This window comes from Epinephelus lanceolatus, chromosome 8 (genome assembly GCF_041903045.1).
Source record: "Epinephelus lanceolatus isolate andai-2023 chromosome 8, ASM4190304v1, whole genome shotgun sequence".
Taxonomy (NCBI): Eukaryota; Metazoa; Chordata; class Actinopteri; order Perciformes; family Serranidae; genus Epinephelus; species Epinephelus lanceolatus.
The window spans coordinates 28,684,187-28,703,097 of record NC_135741.1 but is presented as its reverse complement, the minus strand read 5'-3'; the positions used below and the strand labels follow the sequence as shown (position 1 = coordinate 28,703,097).

The 18,911-nt window shown below is 40.6% G+C and overlaps 1 protein-coding gene across 8 annotated transcripts in view; it reads right to left on the bottom strand.

Annotated features, from left to right (window-relative positions):
- kazna (kazrin, periplakin interacting protein a) overlaps positions 1 to 18,675 on the bottom strand; it is a 259,175-nt gene extending 240,500 nt beyond the window's left edge. For 3 of the 8 annotated variants that reach the window (XR_004502096.2, XR_004502095.2, XM_033634787.2), the window contains exon 1: positions 18,295 to 18,670. Coding sequence is in view for 6 of the 8 variants with exons in the window: in XM_033634787.2 (XP_033490678.2) it covers positions 18,295 to 18,370 (76 nt within the window). In the remaining 2 variants the exon portion in view is untranslated. Of the gene's footprint in view, positions 1 to 18,294 lie in introns of all 8 variants that reach the window. The other 5 variants (XM_033634713.2, XM_033634733.2, XM_033634742.2 and 2 more) reach the window with 3 other exon arrangements.
- Between the last annotated feature and the right edge of the window lie 236 nt (positions 18,676 to 18,911).

Sequence of the window (18,911 nt, the reverse complement as noted above, 5' to 3'; positions counted from 1 at the left end):
CTTCTATGCGCCCTTTATGTTGGCATAAATACAGCCAAAAAACAATTAAGGGCTTACTTTTACTCCCTTTACAAATGAAGATAGGTAACATTAATTTCAGATGTAACCGTCACTGCTCACACACTTCCACGGTCCCTTACGTTGGCTTAGATACATCCACTAGATGGCACTAGAAGACAACAGACGAGGCAACGGTCAAGGAGGTCAGGATAATGCACGTTTTAATGGAGGCAGTGTTGTAGAGCGCGGTGGTCTATGAAGCCGATCAATACGTCAGGACATGTAGACGGAGAATTATTTTCACTACATTACTGCTTTGATCTGTTGGGCTATTTTTTAAAATGTCTTTGTCGCGTTATACCATCATATGTCGTTTGAACTTCACTACACTGCCTCCACGATCTCCGGTGGTACTGTTCCATTTTGTCAGTATCCGTAAGCTTTCAGAAAACTTGTACACATGGCTTCATCCCTGTTCATATACGTATCTTACGTTGAATATAAATGAGCTCAAATTGGATTAAGTTTTCCCAAATAAATGTTCCCCAAATATGGTTTATGTCATTTTAGGTTGTTCTTATCACCCTCATCTATGTTCAAGTGTTCATTTGTCTTTTAAGTTTAGTTTAATTGGTTATCTGATGCTATATAAAGGGGATGTGACATTATGATTAAAAGCTGTGTGTGGCAATCGATGTCCTTGTGATCACTGGCACTGCTCTCATCTGGTTAGAGAGTGGTAACACGACACTGTGGAGATTTTTAATGTGCAGACTTTGGCTTCAGATAATGTCACCAGCACAAGATGGCAGCACTCATATCCAAGATATTTTGGCTTCATTTTTGTAAAGAGGGACAATGTGGAGATGTGTTGTTCATCTTAATCTGCTTGTGACATTTGCCAAATAAATGTTTGGGTCGACCTTTGGTAGAGACTAAGTTATGAGTAGAAAATTATTGAGAAACTGTTTACAGCTAGGTGAGTAAATTCATCTGCAGTCATCCCCATTTTACCTGGAGACTGATATCTCAAACTCTGGACAAATGACACCAAAGTAAGCGCATGATAATAAGTGAAGAAAATGTTTTATGAATTTGGGTGTAGTGCCCCTTTAAAGGGAAAGGTTGACATCCTGGGAAATATGCTTCGGTTTCAAGACATGTAAATAGGTGAGCTTTACAGCTGCTGTCCCAAGGTAGAATTTGTTATCTGTGTAGACAGCTGGGCTAGCTGTTACCCTCATTTTGTGTCTTTAAGCTAAGCTAATTTCTTAGCATAGAGATGGGAGTGGTATCAATCCTTCTGCCCAACTCTTGGCAAGAAAATGAAAGATGCTGGAAAGATGGTCTTTTCACAAAACCTGGCTGACTGTGCAGTAAAAAGACTTGTATCCTTTTGAAATTGATGCTATGTTGCCAGAGAAAACAGAGAAAAAGGGCTCAAGTGGCAGAAAATCTATAGCTACCAGAAAGCATTGTGCTGCACTGAACCAATAAATGCTCCTGCTGGTCGGTGATGTAATGCAAGTTGCCCATCCGAAAACAAAATGGCAGTTACCTAGTAACAAATGATCTCGAATTACAGTTAAACAGTAAACTAAAATGCGTTTCTGAAAACATTTAAGGTGATAAATAGGCAATATTTTTGATCAGCCCTGCTAAATGTTACGGTTTGATTGGAGTTTGGTCTGAGTTTAAAGGGACAGAGACAGAGGGAGATCTCCTTCTATACTCTTTGTGTCTGTGTTGGCAGCAGCTATTCAAAAATGAGGACGTACAGTCTGTAGTTCAAGCAACAGCCCAAGAGTCAACAAAAATCCGCCCCACAAATAAGCAGGGAGATATGGGTGCTGGTAAGATAGACGGAAGTTTACCACCAGGGTTCAACGCTAAGGTTTTTTTTCACTTGCCCGGTCGGGCAAGTTGGTCAGAGATCTACTTGCCCGAAGTCAGTTTTTACTTTTACTTTTTACTTAATTTAAGCGGCTATCAATTAACAAAGACTGCAGTTATTTTTATGTTATGTAATCTTTATTCACACTGTATTTATTAATTAAAACAACATATGTCATGTATTGTAGCTTAATTCCTACACAAATATGTCAGTGTCAGGGCTTAAAGTGAAAAATTTGTCAATCATTCTCCATCTATAATTTTGCGCCCTACTTGAGCCATGCCCACCTCTATTTATTTTTCACCCCTCTCTCCAGTTCTGCTGTATTAACACTGGGTTTAATATATTTTGCTTCCATCTCTCTGCCCTGCTCTACTCTACTTCAACGCTACTTAGCTCTCTCTCTACTCTACCAGTAGACTACCACATCCCCCTGTTGCACAAAACGCACACAGCAGTGTTTCCCCTAGGATGGAGTTGTAGCAGCGGAGGTGAAGCACACGCATGAAAAATAATTTTCACATGCGTGAAACTTTTTTGTATGCTTGCAAAGCACAGCCTGCTGGGATGTTTCTATGTATCTACTGGCACCAGAAGGGCTCTTTAGGCCTAAGTACATACAGTACATGTGTGCACAGTAATGAGCAGGTGAAATGTCTGTCTAGCTTACATATGAGGTGTCTCAAGATTTAGGAACATACAATTGTATTGAATATCATAAAAGTAAAAAGTCACTTGACATGCTGCTGTTTTGTGCTATGACCTATTTAAGTGCTGGAAGTTGTTATTTACGTGACAACGCCTGAACGCAACACAAGCTCAGAATGAGTGCTGTGCTGCGCTGCTGTGCGAGCAGCTGTTTGTCTGTGCAGCAGTCTGTCGATGTTTATTTAGGCTACACACTGTCCATAACAATAACTTTGTCAGCTGACAAACTGCACTGGGCTCGGGGTCAGGTTTGGTCAGGAAAATGCGGCCCGAGCCGCTCTAGCGTGATCACCTGTGTGTGTGGCGGAACGCCGCCATGCGCGATACAGAGAGCAGAGGAGAATTGTTAACGCATGACCATGTAGAGACAGAAATGACACGAAGACATAACGTTATAAATAGTATATTGTTCTGTTATTATATGAAGCGTCCGTCTTGCAAAATAATATCAATGGGGGCTGTGGGTAGGACATTGTTACGTGTGCCTGTGACTTCAGGCAGAGAGACTGCTGCATCAGAGCCGAAGGAGCACATTTTAAAATACATTTATTTCATCAATTAGTTATTAACTTTTACTATTTTTAGCAACTTGCCCGATCGGGCAAGTGAGTTGTTAGTTTACATGCCCGACCTTGAGTTTTACTTGCCCAGGGCAATCAGGCAATCCTTATTGTTGAGCCCTGATCACAGTTCATTATACTGCTCAAACAAGACACAAAGTTGTTTAAACATTGACAAAAAAATCCTTTTAAGTTTGGTTTCTTTGCAACTAAGTCAACACTGACTACTGAACTGTTCCGACCTGACCGAGCTTGGGGTCAACTCAGTCTAACAGCTCTGTGTGATTTTGTAGCCTGCTGCGCTGTACCATCCTAACACCTCAGCCAGAGTGAGATTACTCCCTTAGGCAGCGGAGCCTTTGATAATTACAGTGGAAGTGAGATTTTAAGCCTCTTCACACAACCGGAGAATAACACATATTCCTGTAACCTGAGTTAGATGATATACTACACAAGTTATCTTTATGTCCGATAACCTGTTACTGACACATGACAAAAAAACAATTGAATCACCACTGACTGAGTATTCTGCTTTGATTAATGAGAACTGGACTCCTGGCTTCTTTCTCTCTTATTGTTTTCATGATGCTAAGGTAAGTATGGGGAGTTTCTGGGAGATGGTGTGTTACACTGAGGATCAAAAAGGAAAACTTCAAAACTACCAAAATATTGCATGTTATGCTGACTGAATGCACAGCAGGAGGTAAAAGCATTTCAGACACTTTCCTTCATCAGGGTTTCATCATTCATTTCAACTCGCTGATATAAGCCAAGGGTTGCTTTACGATTTGTCTGCCATGGTGAATTAAATATTTTACCATGCATTTCAATTTTTATTTGCGACTGATGTTTAATTCACTGTGCTCTGCATTTAGTTTTGGATAACTTTTGAAAGTCTTTGTTTTACTGGTGGAAATTGTTGCAAATATTTTACACGTCAAAAGCATCTGAGAGAAAAAGTTTTGTCATGTGCCCGAGAAAAAGTAAAGGTTACCTAATTGTGGCTATAAACTGTTCTGTTAGTGGTTATTAGCAACATTTATTTGACAATTATGCAGTGTGGTTGGATATTTTCTTAGATAATTAGGCAATTAGTACCAAAGTTCCCCCCTCATCTTCTCAAAGTCACAGCAGGAGCTATTGCTTTACTTCAAATGTGCAACACTTGTCCTATAATCCTGTATGTGTTTGGGATTAAAGTCTAAGCTTTTATCACTCATCAGTGATCTCTCGTCTCACAGAGGAAAGCTTGGCGGAGATGAATTGTCTAGATGGGAGAGCACCGACGCCTGAAGTGAGGATTTAGAAGCAGGAAAGTGAAGGATTAGAGACTTGGATTGACATGATTGGCAGAAAAATCACATGTTCCTGCTGACGCATCATCCACCTGCCGCTGCAGATAAATGCAGCCAACAGAAGGAGAAAAAAAAACACAGGAGAGGAAACACGTGTCATCTGAATACCAAAGAATGCAAAACACGCTGCGAAACAATAACAACTGCAAACATAATCAACTTTGAGTGATTAGTGCGGATTACAGTTGCCTTGCAGATGAGCCAGAAGGGAAATTATTTGTCCCTAAAACATGGCAAGAATCCCCATGATCACTCAAATAGAGTCGAACTGACACATTGTCAAGTTTTAATCTGAATCCCATAAATCTATTGTTAGCAGGATGGGACAAATAACACTCCCCAGTGCACTCTGTGCCTTCAGGCTTCATCTCTGTACATGTGGGAAAAACTACACCAGTCTCTGTCAAATGTCTTACCACCTGAGAGCAGAAATTTAATTTTTACTAAAGAAGCAGAGCCATTCATTCCACTTTGTTAATTATAGTACATTTGTCACCAAAGGAAGATGACTTGAGAGAACAGGAATCTGTAAAATGAGACAAGAAATCCTTTTAAGGGGCAGACATTTTGCCATGTCATAGCCTGTACTTTTCCTGATGTAACAAGTCAAAATGTCTCCTATGAAATAGAGCCACGGCTACTTTTTGTGGTTTGCAAGTGTCACACATAACATGTAGCACTGACTTTGTGGAAATGTTTAAAAATTAAAACAAAAAGGCAAAAATGGAGGTACAAACCATAACGTATGTGTGAAATTTAAAAAGTGAAACAAAACAGGGGTGATGTTTGAGGCTGCTGCTGCATGGCTATTGGCTAAGATCCAGGCCTGCCAGTTTGGGCCTGCCTGTGGTGCTGCTGTGCATCACTGCTGGCTGATATGATAATCACAGAACCACTGAGAGCCGACTGGTATTTCGTACACCAGTTTGCCAACACAAATTGAGTCACTACCCTGCAGTGAGTGTGGACTCTTTATGGTGGATTGTGTCGCTGCCACCTGTGCAGTTACAGTGCCACTTTTATCAACAGCAAAATGTAACAAGGGTGTACTGCAGAAATAACATTTACTCAGTCATTCAGTGTCTTATTCAAAAGCAAAACATTTTAAATTATCCTCAAAAATTGCACAAAAGGATGACTTGCCTGCAATCAATGCTTTCATCACATTTATTCACTTTTCACTACCATTTTCACTCCTTTGAGCAGATATCTGTGTATTTATTCAGCCCTTTGAGGTCGTGATAATATTGACTGCGATAATGAATTTTTAACCAGATTAATATCTGCTAAATTCTACCTCCAACAGTAATTAAATAAAACTGAGTCAGAGTGCCTGCTCATCTTCATTATCTATAGTCTACACTTGGATCATAATTGACTAAAGTTTTTATCAAACAAGAGTAGGAAATGGAAAATGGATCATTTTTCCAGCGATTTAAACTTATGAAAGGTTTGTTTTCAATACACATCTATAGACAATACCAAACATAGACACATGCAGAGGAACACACAAACTCTCTCTCCTGCTCCCTCATCTCTGCAGGGCTCATCCCTCAGATATTAGTTTTACACGGACCACTGAAAACACAGTGAAGAACCCCTAACTCATAAAGGCTGGGTCAAAGTCATGCTGTTTGCCAACCAAATCATAAATATGACAGGGATGCATTTTATGTGTAAGTGAAGCTTCACTCACAAGCACCTCTATGCAGCAATACAGGATTTAATCAGTGAAATTAAATCAGCTACACAGGGCTCTGCACACACACCTGTGCATCATTCACCACACACCTGTTGGTGACTGATAAATCACAACACAATATTGTAATGTCCATTTAAACTCATCAGTCTGCCTCCTCTGTTGGGACTGAATGACAGAGACTGGCACTGATTCCCTTACCAATTAGCAAACCCGTTTTTCATTCAGTGCCACAAACTGCTGCACCGTGTTAATTAAACATTAAACATTACCTTGGCTAACAGTTAGCATAAACACTTGGTAATAGGGCAAGCTGTCTTACCTTAAAGCTGGTGTCTGTGCTTTGCTTCCATTTATACTGAGACATACATCACAGCTGTTGTAACACCCATACAGACGAGACTTTTCTTGGTGTTATCACAGAAGTTCATTATTTGGGCAAAACACCCCAACTTACAAGATGGGCGATCAACAACTGCAGGGCTAGCTACCTAGCTGTTGGGGCTAACGGCAGTAGCAGCGCAGTGCTAACGTTAATGTTAGCTAGCATCAATGTAACAGCCATTCTCTCGCTGTCTCGCTGTTTTTATCCTCAAAATATCCGTTTTCAGCATCCTCCGTTGTAGCTGCCCATTTCTTAACTTGCCGTTTTTTCTTTCTACATAGCCTGTTTCCATTAACTTGGGTTAAAATACCGAAACCGAAAACCGGGGACTCTCAGCTCATTAATCTGTGTGTGCAGCAGCGCTATCGTGTGGCGGCGGATATGGGCTCACCAATTATACAAAAAAAAAGACATAACCTCCTTGGCGGAGGTAAAAAAAAAAAATAATAATAATAATAAAAAATTAATTAAAAAAAATAAATCAAAAGAACAAGTACAGTGAATTTATATAAGGTGCTCACAGCAATTAACAATCATCTTTTTCTCAAGAGACAATAGGCCTATCCCTGTCGTTGGGTGAAATCAGACAGGAAACACTGCCAACATTTTTTGTAAGGACTATTTCTTTGGCCAAAAGTAGTTCTGATAGCCTGACTCTTCACAAACAGGTGTTCTGTAACTTGAGTGAACTGACCATTAAAGGTCCAGTGTGTAAGATTTTAGGGGCATTAAAGTGGGATTTATAGTTGCGCAGCAGACCCTACGCACGTCGCTTACACCATTGTAAGTATTTATACTTGTGCAGTGGTGTGTCTGTGTCACTCTGCAGTTACACCTCCAAAACCAACCAACCCCCTCTCCTGTGATAGCCCTCTCTTGTAATGCTGTTGCATGAAAATTCGAATGTGTGCTCGCAGGCATTGGATTGGCTCTGGGTGTTACAATCCTCGGTGTGTATCTCCTGATTGGTGTAGCAATGAATCGACTCCACCAATCAGATGGGTTCCTTGGAAGCTCAAGATGCTACATATACCAGACCAGCCAGCTGGTAAGGGTGAGCATACCACAAAATTTGATTTTAATCCGATACCAAGTAATACAGGGCCAGAACTGACGATAGCAATACCATTACAACACTTATTATTATTAAAAATTGTTTGGTTTATGTTGCTTCTCTTTTCCCCTGGGTCATAACAGGGGGATATAGAGTGCTCTGGGAATGACGTTCTTCTGTAGCCCTATGCAGAACTTAGCGTCACCCTGGTTCCCTGGTCAAAAAGCCAATGGGATATTTTCATTGGATTTTGCATTACTACAGAAAATATGCTCTGTGGCAAACAGAAGTTTCTGATCCTGAAATATTTTGAATATCACTTCTATGATTTTTGGAACATAAATGCAATCGGCCGAAATGAAAAGCTAACGTTAGGCAATAAACAAACTACGCCATGTTCGCATGTCTTAACATCACCACCACAAGAAGGCTGTAAAGCCATGTTCATGTGATGACGCTCTGTGGTCTAATTCTACAGACCTTGTTTCAGATGTCTAATCATAAACCCATTAAATTCAAAACGAAGGAACCGGGATTGCTAACATGCTAAATTATTTCTGAGTTTCAGGACTCATTCCAGGGACACTCTACATTGGCCAAAATGAAACACAATAAGTATGTTTTCTTTAGTGTATAATCACTTAAAAATAAGAATCGTCATGTTTTCATTACTTTAGAATGAGCCGTTTAGCAGGTCCTCATCCTTGTAGTCCTTCATGTTACACCGCCATGTTTTTTACAGTGGTACAAAACAGACAAACCAAACTAGATAGGGCCATTGGTCTCTTCTTGTTTTTGCATTGGCCACCGTAGTTAGCAGCCCCTCTGCAGAGGACAGAAAAACACTTATTTTTTTAATGTGAAACTGCTTTACTTATTGTTTTTATTCCCTGAGTTGATATTGTTTTTGGAGAGGAATGAAACTGTGGATATTTCGGCTCCTGATAAAAATCTCCTAAACATATGGATATTACATTAACAGAGAAAATAGGTGAGCACACATTAGCAGGTGCTGGGATAATGGCTCACCTGCAACAAGCCAAGCAGTAAAGCACTTGGTCTTTTTGTTTTGGAGAGGAGGAGACCTCTGTGGATAATTCATCTTACAATAAAAACCTCCTGAACAATGAACACTGAAGGAATCCTATCCGGAAGTTCAGGGTTGGCACATGGGAGAAATTTCAGCTGGTTGCAATCTGCCATCCTCACTGCTAGATGCCACTAAAGCCTATGAATCCAACACACTTTAAGTAAACTATGTCTCCAAATAAAGGAAAACATATAACCCACACATTACACTTTTTGCCAATATTCTTTTAGCTAATAACTTTTCAGATGATTCCAAGACACAGAAAATGGCCATCGTTCAGCTGTTTTGTGTTGCGTCCTTTGGTATGTGTTGCTCCCACTGCTGCAAAACTAATTGCCCCACTGGGGACAAATAAAGCAATTGATTGATTGATAGTACCATACATTTTTTTCTGCATTTGTTGGGCAGTTAAGTACTCTGTCACAAATATTGCAAAATACATTACTACACTGCTTTGACTTGTTGAAATACAGATGTTGATGCACTTGACCAACACCATTACTGACTTGGAACAACACTCCCAGTGAATAGTGGGTATTGTAAGACCTGTTGAAGCAAGCTGGAATTCAGCTTTTAAAAAATACCTTTGAAAACATATGAATCCTGTAGGACTCGTGGACTACCATTGCCAATTGATATAAAAAACAGCAATACTGATGGAAAATATTCCTTTAAAACATTAGACAGTCATCAAAAGCTCTAACCTCCAAAATTCAAACGGCTTCAGATGCAGTGAATATGGTGCATTCACCCGTATTGATTTGCTGTTAAAAATGTATGAACACATCAAAGTAGATGGTATCGAGTGGGGTAGCAAAGCAGAGAAAAGCGAAACATTGCAGAAGCATTTCTTTTTTCATGAATTATGACATCTGTAATGCTCCAAAGCGCAGATAACATCCACTGTAATGTCCTTGAAGGTGTGTTATGGTTTTACAATGGCACAGGATTTCCACACTCTTTGCTGCACCACATCTTTACAGTATCAAACATGTTATCTTTTTATGGGTTTTATTACACTATAGATAAAAATCAGTGGGCTGAACTGTTTTCATTACCTGGCTTTCTGGCCCTATATCTCTTGTAAATGCTCCAGAGAAGACAACAGTTTAAACAAACGTAATCTGTATTCATAACGACCCCCTTGGTGACAGGATGGGCTAACACACGTTTATATTTGAAAGGTGGTTCAGCAAAGGATAGAGGAGAGGACGAGTATGCTGAGGCAAAGGAGATGCAGAGACAGCGCCTGCTGACCCTCACTCTGTTTTCAATCAGGCTTCTCTGGCAGCATGCTCATTCATCTGAAGGTTAATGGAAGTTGGAGATGTCCAATTCTAGGCCCAGGATCTGGCAGGAGGGGGTGCATTGTAAATTTTTCAGTGTGCCAGGTGTCCCATGGTCCGCCGCTCAAACTCAAATGACTGCCTTGACAGCAGTTTTCCTCTGTGAGGAACTTTGAATAATAAACTTGGAAGGGGTCTGCTGCTATAAAAATGATTCCCCAACCAACTTGACACAAAGTGTTTTGCTGCCACCAGGGAAACATTTGAGGAGTTTCATCATCAAAAATAATAATTTGCACTGCTAATAGGCTTGGCTGGGTGAACACAGGGGCAAGCTCAATATTTCACATGTGATTCTGATGTGTTTTAGCCTCCCAGATGGCAACACCATGGTTTCTAACTCGTGAGGAAGAGTTGGTCCACTGGTGCAGACGAATGATGAGCGTTCATCTGTGATTGACCTGTCAATAACAGGTCTAGACATGAAGCACATCAGGCTATGTTACATAATCTCCTTCTTTTCCTCTGGTTTTGTTATTTGGTTATGTTTGGGGTCATAAACTTACTGTTAATTCAGACCACAAATCCACTGAGGTGAAAATGCTTTCCCAAGACCTGATAGTCACAATACTGTTATCTGATTTATGCTGCAATAAGCCAAAATACTGCAGAGAAGCCACTGTGAAAACATCATGTCCTCACTGAGTTGCTGAATGTTCCAGAGCGCAAGGCACAGCATTATTCATGCTCTTTGTAGACTGTGCACTGGGTATGATGTTAACACAACTTTAATGGAGATTAAATATTAACAAGGACACATAATACCAAATATAATATAGAAACTAAAGTGTGAAATTTTCCTCAGGTTTACCCAAGGCTCCTTACAGTACTGTGCAAAGTGAAATAAGTCAGGTACCCCAGCACAAATTCAGTGGGTGCTTATCAACACAACATGCAGTTACTTACATGCACTCTTCTGTGTATCCCCTAAAGGGACAATTCACCCCCAAATCAAAAATACATTTTCCCTCTTAACTGTGGTGCTATTTATCAGTCTAGATGGTTGTGAGAGTGTTGAAGATATCAGCTGTGGAGATGTCTGCCTTTTCTCAAATATAATGGAACTAAATGGCACTCGGCTTGCGATGTTCAAAGCTCCCCAAAAAATATGTCTCTTTCCAGAAATCATGACATGCTTACTCAAGATAATCCGCAGACCTTGTTGGGAGTTTTTTCATGTGGGAACTATGTTTTTTCGAAGTACACCTGACAACTGTATCACCGTGCAGTAGGAAGCATGCATCTACTGCTAGCTCACCTTGCTAACATTACAGCTCAGCCGAGGAGGATATCATTAATGTTTACATCTCGCATTGTCAGGAGCATGAATCTCTCATTCTTGAGTAGATGCACACCTCCCTCTGTGCAGTGATACAGTTGATGTGCGTAGTTTGGTAGAATAGTTCATGAAACTGCTCACAACAAGGTCTGTGGATTCTCTTGAGTCTGTTGAGCTTTTTAACTGTCTTTTTTTTGGCATTTTGAGCACCACAAGCAAAGTGCCATCTAGTTTTATTATATTCAAGAGAAGGTAGACATCTCTACAGCTGATATCTCCAACACTCAGCAACTCACACCAAAATACACTAGACTGATAAATAGCACTACAGGTAAGAGGAAAAATATGTAGTTTTTGGTTAGAGGGTGAACAACCAGCAAAGTGCCGTAACCCTGAAAGTATGCAGCAATGTGTACCCCAAAGTACTGGTGGTCCTCCAGTTCCTGAATATTTTCTCGTATGGTGAAACATTTTTTCTTCACTGACTGAGATTGTGTGACATCATTTTCTATCTGGCTGAGTGTTAATGTATCTCCCGTGGCTTCATTTCTTCAATGAACTAACATGACTTTATTTTAATGCGCAGCCAAATGATAGCAGATGGAGTTTGAATGATAGTATCTATGCGTGCGTCTTGCAGAGACACAGTTGGTGTGGCATTTTATTTTCACTGATCAACAGTTTCCCTTAAAAGCAAAGGAAATAAATAAATTAAAAAAAAGTTCCTGAAAACAGCCTCAATCCGTGACTCACCACGTGAGAAAAAAAACACAGATACGTTACCTTGCTGAGTGCACACACTGACTGTACCAGCAAACCTCATGCAACGTGACTCCTTCTACATGATTAGCAACACCAGGAGCATGAAGCTAATCTCTTACTGCAGGAAAGCCCACCGGGTAAGGAGGTGTGAGGAATCTGCGAGTGCGCTGGAATCATAACACAAGTGGAAGCAAGGGAGGAATTAATCACTTCAAAGAAGACCAAAATATGTCCTACACCTGCAGTGGTCACATATTAAAACTTCACATCACGTTCACCTCTCCCGAGCAGGGATTTACCAACGGTTTACTGAGGTATTAAGGAATATTCAAGGGTAAAGTAATAGGCAAGGAAGAAAATAGTCTCCAACTTTGACTGCTAAACTGATAATATATACTGTCCTCTAGTTTGATATGGTCTCTGAAAGTCATGATCTGATTGGGGTTTTATTGGAAATACAGCCATAATTAAAGGTGCAAAGTGTAATGCCTGGCAACATGATCCAAAATAATGGAGGACTGCTTTTCTCCTGCAATCCAACTACTAACTATTAGCAGGGCGCAATACCAAATTTTTTTAATCTCCATGTTTGGCAGTTTTACCAAGACAATAGTAGCAAGAAATCAGCCACATCAAAACTGTAAAACACCATTTATAATATTTTTCATTACAGTTTGTTTTGTCATTAGTGAGACTGTGCTTCCTGTGTTTCTTGACTTTTCGACAGTCTGCTTAAAAACAAAAGATTTTGGGGCGTCGGTGGCTTAGTGGTAGAGCAGGCGTCCCATGTACAAGGCTGTTGCTGCAGCGGCCCGGGTTCGACTCCAGCCTGTGGCCCTTTGCTGCATGTCACTCCCTCTCTCTCTCTCTCTCCCCCCTTCACACTTATCTGTCCTGCCAAATAAAGGCTAAAAATGCCCAAAAAATATCTTTAAAAAAAAAAGATTTTGGATTCGGGGCTTACTGTGGCTTTGGCCAAAGCCTGCATGAGACAACTATATACAATCAAATGTGACATATGATGAGCCTGTAAGCTAGCTTAGCCTAGCGAGCTTAGCTTGGCTGTATACCACCTGAAGTGTATCGTATACCAGTATCGTGGGTTTCAGACCTCGGATTTATTGATTGTCGGATTGTCAATTATGGAAGAGGAAGTTAAGGAAATAAAATATTGCTGAACTTTATGTCGGGAGAGATTGCCAACATGTTCTCACTCCCCCATTTTGTCACATATTGTCGCTTGGTCAGTGGCCTTCACTAGGCATCCTGGGTGCGTCTATTGTTGATTTTTTTGAGACACCGTGTCAATTTCCGCCTGTAACATGCGTGGAGTCTTTTCAACAGGTTAGATGCATACAGTCTTTTTAAAGATAAACTAACATCAGCAACACCTCATTTACATTTATTTCCTTGTGCAACAAACACACAGTGTTAGCTTTAGGCAACAAAAGCCTGTGGTGAGGTTTATAAAAAACGGTTTGGCTCAACATTCATGCAGGAAGCAAACACCGGGCCCCCGGGTGAAAGTCCAGGGTTTGTTGGACCCAGCCCCCTATAGGGATATTGCAGTTCCTTATATTATGTTGTTGTCCTACAGCATTTAAAACTGAAGCTGTCTGGGAACGTAATAAACTGACGCCACCTGGCAGTACATTCTGCCACAAAAGGATGCCTTTTTCAACAGTGTCTGACACAGAAATCACTTACTAAGTAGCAGTGTTTGACGAATTCTGAATGAGAACAGGTTGAGATTGCAGGTATCTCAAAACAAAAGCTAACACTGGACATTTTCATCCTCTCATGTTGGACTGAGGGCAGACTAGACGCTACACTCACACAAAAGGAGATTAATAGGATTCTGTATAAAACTTGAAGGTTCTGTATAGAACCACTAATTGTAAGAGTGTACAGTGACTCACTATCGCCTCTCGAGGTACAAGTGGTATTACAGGACAGCATGTACCAGTGATAACTGGTTAGCATGCTCATTTCAGTAGGTATCTCTGCAACACAATACATGGATGTCTTTGATGTAACATCACAACTGTTACTTCTTCACATTCTGTTGATAATGTTAACTTTTTTAATGTTTTTAAACTAAAATTCTGGCCATATCTTACAAATTGCACCTTGAACGTGGTATTAAAAAATTACCAGCCTCTATCAGTGACAATCGATGAATCAGAATTTCAGTCAGATCATCTTTTTCACAGATAAATGGAATTATAGTATAAATGGAGGAGCTGGAAAATATTGCCGGGGAGAGGGACATCTGGAAAAACCTTGCAACCCGATCCAGCGAATGAGTAAAGATGGATGGATAACACATTCTTGTGAAAAATTATAGGAAGCTCTTTAAGCTTAGGCTATTATCAAAGCTTTAAATACAACAAAATCCACAATAAATAAGAAATGCAGAACAGAGGAAAGCAAAAATAGTCTGAATTAGTCTTGGACATTAATCAATTGGCGTGCTGATTTATTTTCAAACAGACAGGGGTTGATATTTGGAATTTGAGCCAAGAGACAATAGCAGACATGAGAAAACAGGAAGCTTTTGTTGGATTTTAGAAACAGCCAGGAGGTGAGTTCTGGTTGCCAGAAATGAAGTGATACTATTGATCCACGACTATCAACAGCCCACAGATATGTTAAAATAATTTGTTGCTACTGAGTGGTAAGCTCTTGCTCATTGACTCTTTTAAATAGACATTACTGTGATGAGAATTTGTGTTCGTGCCTCAAGAGGAACAAGATGTTATCATTTCAATTATAGGAGCAGAGAATTTCATAGCACAATCATACACAAGAGGAGATTTGTAGCATAGATGCTCTACCCGGCCTAACCTTGAAAATTCATAAACACGAGAAATGAACTTCCCCTGAACACTTTAACTATTTCAAAGCCTGGGAAATAAGTTGTCACACTCCCGCGACAAACAGGAGCATTGGCTGCTCAGGGATTTTTGACAACACATCAACATCAACAACACTGAACACAGAAAAAAAAATCACTCCACCAGTGGGGAGTAAGAGAATTGTAGCAGGATTATGCACCTGGCACTGCCACGTGAATGTGATTCATGAGAAAAAAAAATCTGTCAAGTGTTTATTCTGTCAGGGTACCACCAGAAGGTTGTTAATATTCAAGTCTTTGGGCATGTGCAACACTCATGTAATGGGGTTTTTTCTCTGCAACTCAGGCAGGCCCTTGCATATACTGTAGCTGAGGGACTTCTGATCCAATGATGGGTGACAGCCAAAGATAACAAAAAATCCCCCTATAATTACTGTTCAGATATTGTGAGCCAGCGCTACTGTGGATTAGTCTTCCAGCAGCTGTGTAACAGTATGTAAGGTTGTTGCTAAAAATAGAAAAAAAAACACCCATCTCTTATTCACACAATTTGCAGCTTGCTCACTTTCTTGCCCCCATCCCTTCGCTCTTCTCTCCTTCCATCTCCCCTTTCCCTTCCCTCTCCCGCACATCCGAAATCGCAGACATGCAGCACAAGCTTCAAAGAGCATAGATAACTTGGGGAGCACAAGACTGACTGTGATTCACCACAACACATGCAATGATAATGTCATTTTCACAACCAGACAGTGACATTTAGGTTTAATTCACACGGCGTGCTCACCTATGCTGTGACTGATCAGTAAGCATTGGAGGGGAGTTACTGTGAATGAGCAAGGCGGTTTGACTTCAAGTTGTCTTTAAGTTTCGTTTGAATGGGGGAAGAAACAGAGAGGGAACACAATGATCCCCCTTGGGCATATGTAAAGTAAATGTGCAACAAAGACTGCATATTGAGTGTGAGTGTATTTTCAGGATGTGATAGTCCAAAAACAAATTGCAACAAAGAAAGCTTGAAGTGCCTCCAAACGTTTAAACTTTTTTTTTTTCCTGTTGATTTTCCGCAGTGTTGCACTGCCTGCTGCGTTCTCCACTCTGCCTGGATGTGGAGCAAGCAATCATTTCAATTGTTCAAATCAGGAAACCTATCCGGTCCAATTCATTCTGATTACAGCTCTGGACTCCAACAAACAGCAACTATTAACCTACAAGCAGGACGCCTCACGCTCCTCACAGATGAGCAGTTCTATGAAGGAAACCATTCAAAAATGTTTTATACAAGATGCAATGGAAAGAAGGCGAGCGATAGGTCATCGCTTTCCTGTTACACAACAAGCAGCCTAAAAGCAAACTATTAGATACTGATGAATGTGTGAATAAAATCAGACAAGGTACAGCTCAAGTCAATACGAAGAAAAAGCTCACGGTCCTGCCTCATGTGGCAACTGAACTGGAGAAATAAAAACCCCATTTCTGTACCACAGTGGATGAACATGCCTAGCAGATACAAGCGTGTATGTATGATCATCTGCAGCAAAACCTGTGAAAAATCACAGCTCACTATACTTCACATCAGGTCAGCCATGGCCAAAGGGGGCCATTTTCTCTTTTGGGAATTATGTGACACCTTGTAACAGACCACCCGAGGCAGATAGTGTCATGCTGTGAGGTTTGATCCTGAAGAGAGAAAAGCCACAGGGCTTCAAAGCTCAAGCATACAATTCACACTGACACAAGTCACATATACAAAGAATGCATATATGCACCCACATGAGAGCAGAGTTTGAATGTGGGCTGTGGGTGTCTGGCACCCATACTGCAGAGAATCCCCTTCAAATATTGATGATTTTAAAAAAAAGACTCCCATAAAGTACCCGAGCATAAATATGAGCAAACATCGATTATTTTTCATTGCTAATTCACTCTCAGATATATTTGCAAAGATGAATTCTACAATAATTGATTTGCAGTGTTGGTGCAGTGTTTAATGCAGAAGCATTTGTTTAATTTAATGCGAATTAGTGAATAAAATATGCAAATTCTCAGTTTACTGGGAATCCACACTGCATTCTGATATTTTTGTCGCAAGGGCTTAGGTTTTGTTTCAACACTGGGGGGCAAATATGAAACTGGGGGCTTAGTGGTGATCTGCCAGAAAATTTGAAGCATCAAACACTTAATTTCCTGCATCGTGGTGAATTTTTATGCACTAATTTGTGCCTTTTTGGGGGGTGCACATTTTCTAAATATTGAGGGGAGGTTTTTCTGCCTGTTGACCAGGCAGAAAAACTGAGTATAGAGAAGTGCCAATTGTTTTTCTGCCTGGTCAACAGGCAGAAAAACAATTGGCACTTCTCTATACTCAGTTTCAGCAAAAATCAAACATTAGAAACTTCACAAAGACATTTATTTCCAGACCATAGATTGGATTACAATAAATGTTAAAGTTGTTGATGCTGTTGTGTAAAATGATTCAGCATTGAATATAATTTCAGACTTCTTCTAGTTTCTGTTTTAGACCTGTGGCATGTTCGGTCAGACGGAGATCAAAGCATTGTACCCATACGCATGAAAGGTAAGGTCTCTGTTCCCCTGCAAACCCACCTAAACACACACACACACACGTATGTACACACAAGACAGAGCACACACATTTTCACATCTCCCTTGCGCATGAAAGGAGCATCACAATCTATCAACATTAACACATTGCTGTGTCAAACTGCATTACACTAATGATTCAAGATTGATGCAAACATCACAATGCATTATGTAATTTTCTTAAGAAAGATGTAAAACCCAAACACTTGAAAAAGCCATGCTGCACGAAGCCGTATGAAATATAAATTGTGTCTTTTTCACAGTGATTTCTCAACAGAGTGATTTCACAACAGAGGAGACTGAAACAGCCCTTCTAAAGGATAAAAGGATAAAAACAGACTGACACACCCCTTATAAAGGATAAAAGAGTAACATGATTAAAAAATATTGGGAGAACTGAATGATGCATTGCATCAGAAACTGCTTTGAAAGGAAAGTGATATATATTTTTAATTTCCTGCTGGTTTTCGGTGAAACTGGGACACACGACTTCAACAGTTGCCTCCCTAAATGCCTTAATTTTCAATACCAATAGTATCATTATCAGAACAGTGTACTTTAAAGACTCTGTGTTAAGCATAATATAAAAGAACAGTAGGTGCACCTTTTATTGAAACACTACATGCAATCAAGTTAATCAGGATCGAGCAAGGTTAATAAAACTTTGATATTTCTGCAGACTTCAGGTGGCTGTTAACACTCACTGGCTTGCATGAGCTGACCCTGACGCCCAAACACCTGGGAGAAAGGGCTGCGGCTGCAGGTGAGCATCTCCTCCATGGCTGAACTCCTCCGGAAGGGGAAAGGTCCTTCGTCTTCAGAAAGAGAAAAGTGCACTGTGGGTCAGTGTGGAGAAGGTCGGCTGTTGCGCTGGAGCAGTTCTCTCCTCTCACTATCTCAACTGCTAATTTGCCTTTGAAGCCACCTCACGACCTCTCCTACGCCTTTCCCTATTGCCTCCCCACTGACTGCAGATCAGTCCTGTGTCTCGTTGCCTCAGATGCCGTCAGAGTTGCTGCTGCTCCTGAGCTGATGGGAGATCTGTGTTGGGTTTGCTCTCAGCCCGCTCATTAGTGCTCCAGTGTAGCGCTGCTTCAGACAGAGAGCACAGCAAACACAGCATGAACAAAGCGAGGGAGAGAGAGGGAGAGAGAGCGATGAGAAGGAAAAGCCTGCTGCAGAGAGAAGACAGACTCTCTCCCCTGACGAAAGTGAGAATAGAGATGACTGTGTGTGCATGTGTGTAAGTGCAGCCAGTTCTAACACTATACTGGAGCTGCTGCTGCTTGTAGTCTCTGGCTGTGGTTTCCTCTCACTTTCA